We start from the raw sequence: 14436 nt of genomic DNA on the forward strand, positions 1-14436 counted from the left end.
TTTGTCCACAGCGCTTTGTAAATGTAAGACCTGCCTCACCTGTACTCAAATGAGAACACCTTTATGTCTGGCTATAAACAATAAAATCAGTTAAGTAACTAGGCTAGCCCCTTTCCAAGCAATGGAAATACACATGTCTTTGACTGTTAAGTACTGTAGCAATCCTTTTTCTTCAATAGATCAGGCTCTTCCCAACCCATGACATCTCAACTTAATTTGTTTACACCAGTGAAGGAAGAAAAGAAAGTCAGAAGTTCATATGTTATAAGAGTTATCCAAGGATCATACTGGTGTTGGGCCAGTCAACAACACAGTCTGGATACTGGCTTCCCATTCTCAAGGTGTATTCCCTCCCTCCCCAGCCCTCAAAGCTGCTCCTTGCCAGCACACATAATATTGGGCAGAGACCTGGCTGTAGAGGCTTACTGCTTTCCTTGGACACACAAAGGACACACCAGGCCTCCAGTAATCACCTCTGTTTAGACTCTAAGCCAAAGATACCAGTCATAGAGACCTAAATAAAATTACCATTTTAAAATTAATACTAGCAGCAGTTATTAAATGCCAGCAGTAAATTCAGCTCTGTTTAATGCAAAGGATGGTGACAAACTCTTCCCAGAGAAGCTCTCAGTCCAAATCAGGCAGTCCGTCTCATTTTTCAGCAACTGGATAACTATGAAGAACTGTTCTATTGTACATTCAAAATCCACCATTTGAATAGCATAAATTTTTCCAGAGAATGTGCCACACTGGGCTTAAATATGGATAAGAAACTATGCAGACAAGGATTGCATTCCAAAAAGCATTCAGCTTTATAAATATTTGAGCTCTCAGGCTTTGAAAAGTGGCATAAATAAATAATCTTTCCAAAAAACCATGCAAAATACTTTAGAGAACACTTAATTACCTCTGTCCAGTTGTGCAATCCAATCCTAATTTTATCAGTAAACCTAGCTAGCCCTCTTGGCTCACCAAACTTTTGAGACTTGCATTCTTTAGCTATGCTGTCCCCTGGAAGGAGATAAAGCTGGATATTTTGGGAAGGTCCTTTTCCCCCCAACCTGTTCTATGTTTGAAATTGCAATCTTTGTGAACAAAACTCAAGAACACTCTAGATGCAGCTCAGCCAGCAGTTATGCAGACCAGATGGCAATTTCCCTTCCAGCACTGTCATTATTTTATCAGCTTCTGTTCTGATTTTAAAAGGATGTGGATATATCCCACAAACAGAAACACCAAAAGCAGGGAAGTAATGTTCTGGCAGGCACTTCACTTTGGGAGCCTTCTTCAAACACCTACATAAAGCAGGTTATCTTGATACAAAAACCAGTTTCCACAGAAGAGAACAGAAAGGCCACAGGAGTCTCTTATAAACCCTTCAGCAGCCACATTGTGGTGTTCAAGTTCAGCATTGAACAAAATAAATTCAATTTCTGTGATTGCAGCTTCTAGCCAAAGGCACCAGGCACAAAGAGGAGCAGAGCTTCCCCTGCATGGTGGGGAAACTGAGTCTGACCCAGATGGCTGGTGGAAAGCTAAATTCTGATGTGCAGGTACTGGGGAGCCCAGATGGAAGAATACTTTTCCACTCAGAATAGGTCTATTTATTGTGACTCATAACTGCTTCTGAACTTCCTTATACAAAAAGCTATTCAAAATTATCACAGGTTTATAGCAGGCATTTAAAACAAGCATTAGTAAAATTAACATTAACTGTAGTTGATAGTAATAGCCAGTCGTGGGACTACTGGAGGAGCCCTGAAATAGTCTGGAAAAAGATTTTATCTGAGGTTTAAGAAAACCCTCAAAAATCCACCAATAACTCAGTTTTATCTTGTAGTTTTTACCTTTACTTGTGCTTTGACTTCTTGGAGCATAGCATCAACATCACATTTTGGTACTACCACTGCCAAAACAGATTGCAGTTTTTGCTGGTCCAGGCTTGAGATGAGCAGCTGATCCAAGCTAAAATAAACATAAAAAGACAGAAGAGCTCTATATTTCCCAAATTTGTAGAGATGCATTTTGTGTATACAGTATAGGCTGTATTAGGATAAATGACAAAGAAGGAATCACGAAAACTGGTAAGAAATTGTGTATGCTAGGAGAATAGGAAGGGACAGAGAAAATTATTTAAGAATAACTCTGAAAGTCAGTCCCTGTTCTGTTCCCCTCATCCTTCCCTAATGGTTTTAGCAACAGACATTAACAGGAGACAGCTACATCTGAAGACTGCTTCTGGCAGGACAACAAGCTCGTTTGTCACCACAGGCTGTGCTGGCAGCCAGTGCTGTGCAGACTCCTCTCCACCACTACTGCTGTACTGTAACATGGCCAAAAACTGACCAAAACCAGCTAGAGGGGCCACAGAAAAGGAGCCCCGCCATTCCAGGATAAAATGTTTAATTCTGTAGTGAAGCCAAGACACAACAGCATGGCAGCTCCGAGGCATCAAGGTCATGAATGGCAGCCCCAGACTGTGAGGGGACAGCAGGCTGGGGCCGCAGCTGAAACGTGCTTTGGGGCAGACCTGCGGCACAGTGGAAGCTTTGCCTTGGGTAGGGATAAAACAACAACAGCAAAGCTGACACCAACCTGATAGACCAGCTGTTTCCCCCATCCAGAGAGCTGCCATGGGGCATGTCATCATCAGAGGCAGAACCCGGCGTCCCTGAGCCGCTGTCCCGGGGGCTGCAGGCTCCCATTCCCATCCCACCCAGCTCTGCCGGGCTGCAGCGGGCTGGTGGAGCTGCCCCGCTCTGGGCAGGTGTGCCAAGGACTCTGCGGGGCGTGATTTCCAGCTCTGTCTTGAAGCAGGCGGGCTGCGGGGGCTCCGAAAAGCCCTCTCCGCACAGCTTGTCCAGGTCGGGCATGCTGAGGGCTCTCAGCTCCCGCAGCCTGGAGCGGGACAGCGGCGGCCGGCCCAGGCCCCGGCTGCGGCGCACCTGTGAGGCCGAGGTGGGGAAGGCAGCCATGTCTGCCCCAGCGCCATCCTCCTCGCTCCTCTGGGGCTTTCCATCACCTTTGCCACCCTCGGTCACACACACGGGCTCTGTGCCAAGGGGAGACTTGGCCACGGTGTTGGCTGAGCTGGGACTGCCACCGTAGGAGCTCAAGCTGCGCCGCAGTGCCCATGGTGCCTCAGTGGAGCTGGATGTGCTGGCCAACCCACCACAAGACCTCCTGGCAAGGGGCAACCTTGCAGTCGAGCATATATCAATGGCCTTCACAACGGGCCGGTCAAAATTTGCCAGGTTTTCAAAGGATTTGATCCTCTGTTTGACAGAGAAGGATGAAATCGGCTCATGTGGCCAGTTCAGCTCATAGTAATAGTAATTCCTCCTGAAGCTTCTCAGTTTATCAGCAGTGGGGTAGCTAATGTCACTGGCTGAGGGGGATGTGTCATGGACCTTCTGGGCACTTTTGGAGGCATAAGTTTGCTCCTTTCCACTCTGGCTGTTAGGCAGATTCAGGTGCACCATCTTTAACATCCCCGTTGCTGCCTGTGGGTATTTCTCCTCTGCAGTTTGGCCCTGGGGACCTTGCACAGGGTGAACCTCTGTGCCATGGCAGTCCTCCCTCAAGTGACCGGATAACTGGGATGGCATCGAGTAGGTCCTCGTCACAGGTTTTGACAAGCCACAGGGACGTCTGTCTCCAGCAGTATCTCCTCTTGAGAAATACTGCATGGTCCCCATCTCCTCAGCCAGCCGAGGCACTTCTGCATTCACCTCTTCTGTTTTCTCCAGCAATGGCAGCCGCAAAAACGATGCTGGTGAGGATGAGGCAGAGGAGGAGGACGAAGGGGATGATGAGGAGGAAAGCTTCACCTCAATGAAAGTACGTTGGATCTCCTGCCCTTCCAGCTGCTCCTGCTGAACTGAGGGGGACCCCAATGAAGAAGTGCAGGCTCCAGCAGCCATTCCTACATTTTGCAGATCTAATTGCCTAAGGTCATCTGCACTATGGATGCTTTTGATTGTGTTCAGGTCTCCTCCAGGGTTATCAGTCCTCCCTTTCACATATTCAGCTTTTGGTATCCCCTGAGGAGGTGAAGTGACTACGGACTGATTGTCTCTGGCTCTGAAATCATCCACCTTAGCATCCTTACCCTGACATACCACAGTCTGCATGGAAACTTGCTTCTCTTTTGGCTTTCCCCATGATAGCTCCCCACAGCCACATTTCATTTCACCACTCGAGGTTGGACTGCTGCTGCCATTCAGAAGAGGCAGAAGTGAATCTTCAGAAATTACCAGAGATGGTTTATTTTCTAGTTCTGATTTCAGAGTCTTTGAGACTGCTGAAATGCTCTTTCCAGGATCTGAGTTTGTAGGTGAGTTACGGGACAATGGTGTTTTCTTTCCCAGGAGTTTGGGGGATAGTTGTGGAGAAACAGAAGCCCTTTTCTGATCAGCCCCATTGACTTTGGTAGGAGTAATGCCAGAAGAATCTGAATTTGTCTTTGCTTTGCTTTTGATGGTGAACCCTTTTAGCTTTGGTCCTGCTTTAGATTTCTGATTATTTAAAAGGGTGTCCATTATACTTTTTTGTGCCATTGCCTTAGACTCCTGACAGGATTTTTTCTGTGAGGATGGGCTGTGCGGTACTGCAGCTCCTTTGCAGTGATTTGTGCCTGAGCTTTGGACTTTTCCATTTGAAGTCCTTCCTGAAGTTACAGAGTTAATTTTCTCATTTTTTCCTGGCAATTCGTGAGTTGCATTAGCCTTTGGATCTTTAGATCTAGTGGGAAAGGGTGACCTGAGTGATATTCCTTTTGTTGACAATGCATTCACGTGATTGCTGTCTGTTTTAGACAAAGTGGACAAACTGTTGGTTTCTTTCTTCACCAAGCAGTAATTAACAGTATGATTACAGTCATCAACTGCCATTTCACTTTCAGATTTGGATCTCGGCTCATCATGACATCCTTCTTTTTCCAACAAGCTGTTCTCCAAGACATTGACATTTCTAGCAGAGCAAAAGCTTGTCTTTTTGCAGTGCAGAGATCCTTTCTCTTCAGTGGATTCACAGCATTTCTTGTGTTCATTACTGGTCCCCAAATCCATCTGTTCTTCTGTACGTAAGGCACCATTGTTACAGAAAGAGTAAACTTCAGGGATACTGACTGAATTCTTTAGGATGTCTTCTTCTGGCAAGAGAACTGAGGAAGGAGAACACAAGGATGCAGAGGACACATCTGGACACTGTGAAGGACATAGAATGGGACCACCATGATCTTCCAAACCTAGTTTGTTGATGCTTGTCTCCAGTGACCCACACATTGCACAGCCCTCATTCTGCAAAACTTTGCTACTGTAAGGGTGCAGTGGGGACAGCAAGGATGAGCTTGTTCCAGAGCTGAGATGCTGCTCCTGTGTGGGCTTCTGCGGCTCGTCATTCATGCAACAAATCTCAATTTGCTCCTCATCTGACTCTGTTACAGTAGAGCCTGCGGGGGCATTAGCAGCAGCACATTGTCCAAGCAACCCCTCACCAGCACTGTCAAAGGCTTCTGTGACAGACTCTGCATCTGAGTGAGAATCCTCCGCAGCCCCATACATTGACTTTGGAAAAGGGTCACTCCTCTTACGCTCCAGAGAGTTTGCTGCAGGCAACTCATCCTCATTTAAACTGCTAAAATTCCTAGAATAGTTATTCAAAGAGTTTTTATTCACAGTAAAAAGTTTGCCTGTGTTGATGGAGTCCAACACAGACAGCCCCAAAACCCCTTGTGCATTAGCTCCACAATTCACAGCTTTCTCCAGCAGCTCCTCCTTGGGTGCTCGTGGCTCGGAGCCGGGGCAGCCTTCGTCAGTGCCACAGCAGCACATCGTGGTGTACTCGGTGTCTCGGAGGGGACTTTCAGCGCGCGAAGGGGTGCGCGGGGCCCTGCCCTCGGGGACACCCATCTGGCTGAGCAGGTCATCGATGTCAGTGACGGGGATGGCCGCGCACTCCTCCTCACGGCTGGCCCTCGGGCTGCCTCTGTGCACGTCCCTGCCGGTGGCATCAGGCGGCAGTGTTGCTCTCTCCGCCGCGCAGCCGCCCACGGCAGCCTGCAGACCTGCCCTTTCTCGCTTCCCAGAGCTCTGCTCTTCCTCCGCTGTGAGGATGCTGTTGACATTGGCCTGATTTTGAGTGTCTACCCCTGGAGACAGGATGAGGTTTGTAAATCTGCTGACAGCTGTATCACAATTTAAAAAAAAAAAAAAGAAAGAAAGAAAGAAAAAAGGCAAAATCCTGTCAAATGTAAGTAGTGATATAGAAAACACCAGGTTTTATTACAAAAATAGACGCCCACATAGACTACATGTTTTCATTTTGATCTGCACTCCTCCTCTTCTGTAATGATGTTTACAACAACTCAAATTAATCATAACCATGTGTATTTGAGTAGTGCACAGAAGGGAGCAATCCACTTATCCAAGGTGAGTAGTCATGATCTGTTTAACTCTCATCTTTGAAATTGCAGCAGTCAAGCAGCCAACTACCAAAGTGTCAGCATGCAGTACGTCACGCTGAGCAGCACTGCTTCTCATCACTTGTTTCATCTCTGAAATCTCCAACAGAGACCCCGGGGAGCACAGAAAGCCCTGACATAGCAAAGGTGACCAGATAACACAGCGACAGTCTGTGCGTAAATAACTTGGCTCTGAACCCTCAGCACTTTTGCAGGTGTTCAGTGTGACATGCGACGTCATGCACACATTAAGCACATGGGCTTTACTGCATTTCTGGCACAGACCTCTCCTGGCTTCCAGTACATGTTTAACCCACTCCTGGGCAGCACACCGAGCTCCCTGTCACTGCCGCACTCTAACACATTCCTGCTCACCCATTTCTCCACATCTTCAGCTTCCAGCACTTCAACCTATGCACCAGATTCCACCTCTCTACACTGCTCCTGAGACATGCATCCCCATTCAAGCTGCCTTCCAGAGGCCAGTTACTATGACATGGGGCCCAGAAAGTGTCTGGAGAAGGAGAGGCTATTCAGTGTCAGCATCCTTTCCTGCTCATTTAAAGGTGCCTGTGCATCTCTGTACTTCTCACACAAACCTGCAAGATCATCCACATCATCTAACTTAGGTATCCTTGTTAAGAAGTGCTGATTCCTCCTGGAGCCAACAAGGGAAAAACACCTCAGGAAGGCTATGTCAAGCAGCCACATTAGAATTTGAAGTACTCCCCTGCTTCAGCATGGTGGATTACATGCTGAAGAGACCATTTTTTTTGCCAGAGGGATAGGACAGGGGAAAGGGTGAAGGGCCTTACAAAGTACTGCCAATGTGTTCTTGCCCCAATGCTATTGGTTTGAGAAGCCACAGCAATCTAAGGAAACAAGAACAAGATCCTGCCAAGCCTGGAATTCCTTAAAGAACAACTGGAAGTCAAGCATCTGGAAGCACTTTAGGTTCCCAGGTACACAAAGGTACACAAAGAAGATCATAAGCTAGAACAAAGCAAAATATTATGTTCTTCCTGAATTTGAAAAGTATGCTTTTCTTTTTCCAAAACTCATTTCCACACCACATAATTTGCACAGTCTGTGGGGATTCATATATTGCTGTAGAAGCATAAATCAGCCCTGAGCAGAAAGCAAGAAGGTATCAAGTATTTCAACTCACACTAGAAAACTTTCTGTAATGAAACATAAAAATAAACATTTTTGTAAGATTTTAGTTTTCTGTTTCATCTTCCTGCACTTCAGAGAATTCTGACATAATAAAAGGGAAGGAAAGAAAAAAAGAAAGAAAAGAGGTTTTTAGTGTCTCATTGTCCATTCAAAAAAAACATTACTAGAACTTCGGATTTAAGAGAGACAGATTTGATTATAAGGGGCCTACATATTTCATGAACAGGTACAGCAATAAAATGAGTTGTCAGGACAAGAGTAACTGCCATTTTAGTTCCAGAACTGCATCAGATGACTCAGACCTCTCCAAACACTGGCAGGAGGGACCTACTCTATGTGGGAACTTTGAATACTTCACACAGGAGTAGGTTTTCTCCCCTTATCATGATGCCAGAGAGGACCCTGAAGCTTGACTTGGTGATGAAGTGCTTTGCCTGGTTCACCAGTGCAGACACAATGTCCCTCCCTGTCCTCTTCTCTGAATCCATGTGGAAAGCTAGGACAGCAGAAGGTCAGGCCCAGCAGATCCAAGGACGTTTTGTTCACTTGTACCCAGAATAAATGGTACAAAAGCAAAACTGCTTTCTCACCTGACGCTGCCTTCTGGATCTCCAGGGTTACGGATGTGGGAAGACACTGCATAAGCAAACAGATTTCCTCGTACATCATCTTGCTGACGGGGATGCTGTTGATAGTGGTAATCTCATCTCCTACAGACATCTTGCCCATTGATCCCTGATGCAAAGAGAGATTCAAGGAAATTATAAATACACATCAGAAGCCCTGCAGAGATTGCACGGAAGCAATTAATAGCTTATGAACAACATCCCCAGTTTCACGTCACTGCAGAGCACAGGTACCACTGCTGTCAGTTTGCCAGCACATAAATAAAGAACAGACTGTGTTTCTGCCAGGAGAAGAATTAACGATCAATCTAAAACAGGAAGGTCAAAAGATCTGCTGGTTTCTCTGGGAGATGAGTATCACGATGGAGGACATAGTTCTCTTAGTTAAATGAAATGGGATGGATCAGCCCTAGCTTCTTCAGGACTGGAACAGTGTGTGTCATTTTTTAATTCCATGCACAAACTACTTCTCAGGTGAAACTCTCTTAAACCAGTGAACAGACATAAACTGAGCTCTTAAGGTAAAGGTTGTTTCTAAATACTGTCAAAGAAGTCTGAAAAAAAGGCAGGAACAGGACCCTAATCCCCAGATCTCACAGCCCTATTCAAACTGCTGTCCCCTCTTACATATCCCCTCTTACTCTAGTGGCCGCTAATGAGATTAAAAATGCTACAGCCAGGTTTGTACACCAGAGTATTATTCTTCTTTTTCCACTTCTGCATCTAGCAATTCCACAACCAGTGTGAAGCATGTATCCATACTGGTATGGGCACGTATGAGCTGCAGAAGAGCAATGTGTTAGTGGTTCTACTGTAGCTCTTGGCAAACCTGGCCAGCACCTAAAGCCTCTTGGTTCCAGATCCCTGTTAATACGGGGACATGCTCATATAAAATAGTAAAGCATAATACATTTGTTACCATTATCCTCTGCCACCAGGATTTACTTATTTTGTCTTTGCTCATAGTTAGAACATGAATACACAAATTTCATTCTCTCAAAATTGCAATTACAAGGAGGGATGAGCCCGTCTCAGTGGATCTGTGTGTTGCTTCTCTTAGTTTTGAATTAGCCTGGGTGCACTTCTGAATCAGAAACATTTTATTTAGCAGCAGCTCCACAACAACATGGGGTGAGATATTTTTCCCAGCAAGGACAAACACTTCAGTTGTGGTTACTCTCAGCAGGCCACTTGCTTAGTAATAACTATGAAAATAATAATAATCAGCCCCAAAATGGGAAAGCACATCACTATAAGGTACTCAAATTACAAATTACCATTTCTGCTGGTCCACCTGGCCGCATCCCTGTGACAACAACCTTTAAGGGCATGGCCTGGATTTCCAAATCCAGGCCGAATGACTCGTGCTCATTGCGAACCAGAGTGACAACTTCAACCTGGCCCTGCCCAGCCACATCAGGTGCTTCACACTTCTTGCTGTGAGGGAGCATCCTGGCAACAGGCTTGTTGTAAGAGCCATGCTCCTCCGTCCTGTGTCTCTGAAGGCTTCGGCACTCAGTGCTCATCATGCTTTTCACTCTGGTGACTGCTCTGTGCTCAAGTTTTGGCGATCTCTTGGATTCAAGCTGTGCTTCCCGGAGCTCCCTCAAACTCAGGCTGCCAAGACGAACTTCAGGCACACTTGAGTAATCAAATGCTATGATGGGGAAAAAAGGAGATTCAACTTGCTCCAGCGTGCTGTCTGCAGACTCCACAGAGTTGCTAAAGACAGGGGAAGATGTCTCCATGCCACTGTATCTCGATGACTCACTGTCCTGGCTCTCATCATCGATTTCTACAGACGAGGTTGTAATGACAATGCCAGCATCCTCCTGGCTCTTGGCCCTCTGGCTCCTGTGCAAGTGGGAACTTTCATCGTCGTCACTGGCGTCACCATCATAGAAAACAACCCGTCTCTGTCGATGAAAGGGGCTGCGGGCAGATTTGGGGCTGTCGCTGAGGATGCCGGGTCGGACAGACTCCACGTGCTTGTTGTGATGGCCAGACGACCTCCCACTAGCTGGAGAAGCCAAACCATTTGCTTTTGTCACTCCTGCATCTCTAGCAGCTAGGGAAATAAAAGTTATAATTTAACTATACTTACAGATGATTTTTAACACCGCGCATCTCGCTACAGCAGAATACATGTAGGTCTGTTTACAGAGGAAGCTTAACTCTTCTTCACAAAGCAAAAAGCAGGCTTTTCATGTCCTCACTAACTGCAGTAAACATCAAGAGGACTGCAGATAGCTACAATTTATGGGAAATTCCCAAAATCAGTTCATTAGCATGTCTAGTTCTATTTTCAGTTTATTTCTAAATTATGACTATGACTCAAAGAAAGGGATGTAAATTCAAATGTGTATTTTAGCTTAAACAACAGATTTTCTTTCACATTTTCCTTAAATCTAAGCTCAGGACTCCTGAATTAACTCACAGAGAGTAAAAATTGCTTTCTTGAACAAAGACACAACAATCAATTTCAAATCAGCAAGTAAGAAACCCAAGAACCTTTCCCGCATTCTCCTTAGAAAGAACTGCATCTCACTTTGCGGGACATTATTTTGTTTTGCATTTTTTGGTGGCTAGTTAGAAATGTAAAAATGCTTTTAAACATTAAATAATTTCCACAGAAAAGAAGATGTAGATAAAGAACATATTTGAGAAAACAGGAAAGAGAGAACAAATACATGCTTTGAATTTGTGATCAGGTGCACATCATTAAGGACACACAAGGTTCTTTTAGTCAGTTATTATGGGGAGAAAGATACACATGCGAAATATCTGATGTAAAATTACACGTTTGTTTTTATACATATATTGACCCTCTCAAAGTTTCTGAGATAGCTATGAACAGTCTCCATAAATGTAATAAATAAGATGATCAGCAATTTGAAAAAAAACCCCAAACTCCACAGTGCTGTCAATCTAATTTCATCCAAACCAATCAAAGTCATTTTCACATTATCAGAACAGTGTTTTGAACAAAATATCATGGAAACAGGCGTTTCTGTGGATTGTTGTAAATTCCTTCAATCTTCCAGAACTTCATATGTCCTGGATTGTCAAGCAAATTGTATTCTATTTACCATCTGTATGGCAGTTGTCTTCTGTTAAGTGGGAAGTTTTCCTTATCTCTTCCACAACTGGGGAGACATCTGCTGATAACAGGCTACTGAATGCCACTGCATGACTGATAAGAACTACAGCATCCCATTGTGAGATGCTCCACCCAGAGGGGAGAGCCAAGAATTCCTACCCAGATATAACCTCGAGTTTCTGGTACACCAGCATCTTGAGATTCTGGAACAGCAGGGATCTCCCAGAGAAACATCTGCTCTCTTCCCCTGGATGTTCAGAGGAAGACTACACCTTCCTACAGGATCCCTGTTCTGACAGAATCACACCCAGGAGGACTGCAGCCACATTTCCACTTGGACTGCTACCAAAACTCTGATCAACAGGGTGTCAGGTTATGTTCTGACTCTGTCAGTGTTGTTTAGTTTACTGCATTGTTAATATTATCTTTTTATTTTCTTCCCTAATAAAGAACTGTTATTTCCTGCTCCCATATTTTTTGCCTGAGAGCCCCTTAATTTAAAATTTATAGCAATTTAGAGGGAGGGGTTTTACATTTTCCATTTCAGGGGAGGCTCCTGCCTTCCTTAGCAGACACCTGTCTTTCCAAACCAAGACATCATGCGATCAACAATGGCTTACAATGCTCTGCCTGGCATTTCTTACCAGCACAGGGACCACCACAGCTCTCCTGTACAGGAACCCAGCACTCAGCCACTCTGCCCCTACTAGTCCAATGACCAGACACATTTGTATCACTTACTCAGGCTGCCAGGGAGAAGAGAGCCATCATCCAGCCAGCTGTTCCTGTTCTTCTGACGGAGCTGCTCCTCATCACACGAGCCAGGGACAGCATCAGAGAAGGGGATATGGCTCGAACCATCATGGGAGAAGTACTGGGAAAGCTCTGCCTCAGAGCTGACGGATCCCTGCTGAAGAGAAGTGACCCTAGTGACCAGCTGTCCTCAATGCATAAAGCCCCTGCCTGCATGTGAGCACCACACAGACCACTCATACTGCTGTGTCAATAAAGTAGGTTTAAACCCTGTTTTTAAAATAGAGGACTTGTATATTGAGAGCCAAACTGTTGAAATTGGATGTCTGAAGCACTGCACATCAACACATTTTTTGTCAATACAATAAATAAAAAGGGATTCCAAATCCCACTGCTTTACAAGTGTGGTTCAATGCAGAAAAAAGGGATGAAACTGCACTTTTGCAGTTCCCTTTGTTCTACACTGAAAGAAAGGAAGGCTTTGTACCTCCAGACATAGTGTCTACATCTTCCTCAGCTTTACCAGGAAAAACAGATTTTTCCACTGCAATGGCTGTAGAGAGGGACTTAGTCTCAGCCTTCTGGTCCTTCCTGCTAACTTTGAATGTGTCCCACAAAGCAGGGGTGCCTTGGAGGTGGCAGGAGGTGGGACCCCATATCCTTCTCTGCCATGCTCTGCACATCACTCCCAAAGCCTATAGTCACACAGACAAAGAGAAGCTTGCTGCTGTCACAATTTAGATGTGTGACACAAGAAACAAACCCTTTATGGAGCTCATGTGACAGGGAAGGAGCATGCAGGTTTTTGAACCCCATAGCCAAGAGCTTCAGTAAAAGCTGAATTTGAAGCAGGCTCTATTTTTATTGCATCTAATCCTTTTACCCGGCTTGCTGGCTCCAAGAAACGTTTCATTGTCCAGCTGAGGGGAGATGAGGTCTCTCCTTGTTTGGCCTTCACACTAGGCGATGGACTTTTTTGCACAGCTCCTGTTAAACACAGATTAGTTAGATGCCAAAAATTAAAGTTGTGGTCCATCTAATCAAACAGCCTTCTCATTCATCTTCTGAGCTGGTGGCCGCATTTAATCACACTTATTTATTATCTGAATTGCTTTCCTAAAGTGAGATTTATTCAGCATTTCAGAAGTTCTCCCTCAGTTCAGACAGCATGTTACCACGGAGACATGTTACACCAGCCAGGCCTAGGGCAGTGCTATGAACAAGAGAGGAGCAGAAGATGGTCTTCCCCATCTGTTGGAGAATGCTGCTGACTAGGGGCAACCTCAGAAGACAAATCAACAGCCACTGACAAAGTCAACTTCAAAGCAGATCTTAGCTGACACACATAAAAAGGGGATCATAACAAATCTAACATTTCTGTCTGAACATCCCCTTACTGGTCACTCTGCCATTGCCAAAAGTTTGCTTTCATCTGCCAGACTTTGTGGAATGCCGGAGTTCAAACACATCACAGAGATACCAGAGTACATATTTTGATATGACTTTAAAGATCAAAATGGTGTTAAAACATATAGTCCAGTATGCAACACCTGGCCTTTTTCAAATGGTCACAATACTTTTTGGGAGTTTTTTGCCATTAAGGGCAAGCATACATAGATGGAGTAGACCCCTCCTGCTCTTTCCCTACTGGAATACTGTGCTTCCCCTCACCTTGAAAAATGTTCAGCACAACCACCTCTTGACAACACTACTTTCAGGTCATGGCAGCCCAGTGAACAAAAGCAAGTTACATAAGCTGCAGAGCTGATCCATCTGAACTGGATGTTTGTGCTAAAATTTCTGCAGTGGACAGAGTGATGATACTCCTCTCTACACTGTTCTGCTGTCGTGAGGGCTCTCAAAATATTAATGCTGGGGGACTTCAGAGCACGGCCTTAAATGCTCCTGCATCTGTGAGAGAACAGGCACTAGAGAAGAGAACATGCTGCTACCTGTGACGTGAGTGGAGCTGGAGTCCTTGCTCTCTCGGTGGGTAGTACGTGCAATTGCTTCATCCATCTCCTGCTCTGAAACCTGAAGTGGGGTGGAAGACAAAGCTCAAACAGGGCACAAGAAATTACAAGAGTCTTACCACTTACCACAAGTACATCCATTTCATATAAGCCACTATTTTTAAAGATGCAATAAAGAAGACCTAGTTGAGTGCTCCTAAGCCCTTGTCCTCTGACTCAGACTCTCTCCATGCCACTTTCCAGCAAAAACCAGGAAGCATAAGCCTGGCAGCTGCAAGAAGACTGCATTCAAGTGACGCACAATATAAACAAATAAAACAGTCCCAGACTTAAAGAAATCAAATG

General features: G+C 45.2%; 1 protein-coding gene across 4 annotated transcripts in view; it reads right to left on the reverse strand.

The window, feature by feature from the left end:
* The window catches only part of PDZD2 (PDZ domain containing 2), a 203143-nt gene that overhangs the window by 11497 nt on the left and 177210 nt on the right, over window positions 1-14436 (reverse strand). For 3 of the 4 annotated variants that reach the window (XM_064405467.1, XM_064405469.1, XM_064405470.1), the window contains 7 exons: window positions 14071-14152; window positions 13002-13105; window positions 12107-12275; window positions 9543-10333; window positions 8230-8374; window positions 2596-6187; window positions 1848-1965 (listed from right to left, as the gene is read on the reverse strand). In XM_064405467.1, coding sequence (XP_064261537.1) covers window positions 1848-1965; window positions 2596-6187; window positions 8230-8374; window positions 9543-10333; window positions 12107-12275; window positions 13002-13105; window positions 14071-14152 — 5001 coding nt within the window. The remainder of the gene's footprint in view (window positions 1-1847; window positions 1966-2595; window positions 6188-8229; window positions 8375-9542; window positions 10334-12106; window positions 12276-13001; window positions 13106-14070; window positions 14153-14436) is intronic. The other variant, XM_064405468.1, reaches the window with a different exon arrangement.

Source organism: Passer domesticus, chromosome Z (assembly GCF_036417665.1).
Source record: "Passer domesticus isolate bPasDom1 chromosome Z, bPasDom1.hap1, whole genome shotgun sequence".
Classification (NCBI taxonomy): Eukaryota; Metazoa; Chordata; class Aves; order Passeriformes; family Passeridae; genus Passer; species Passer domesticus.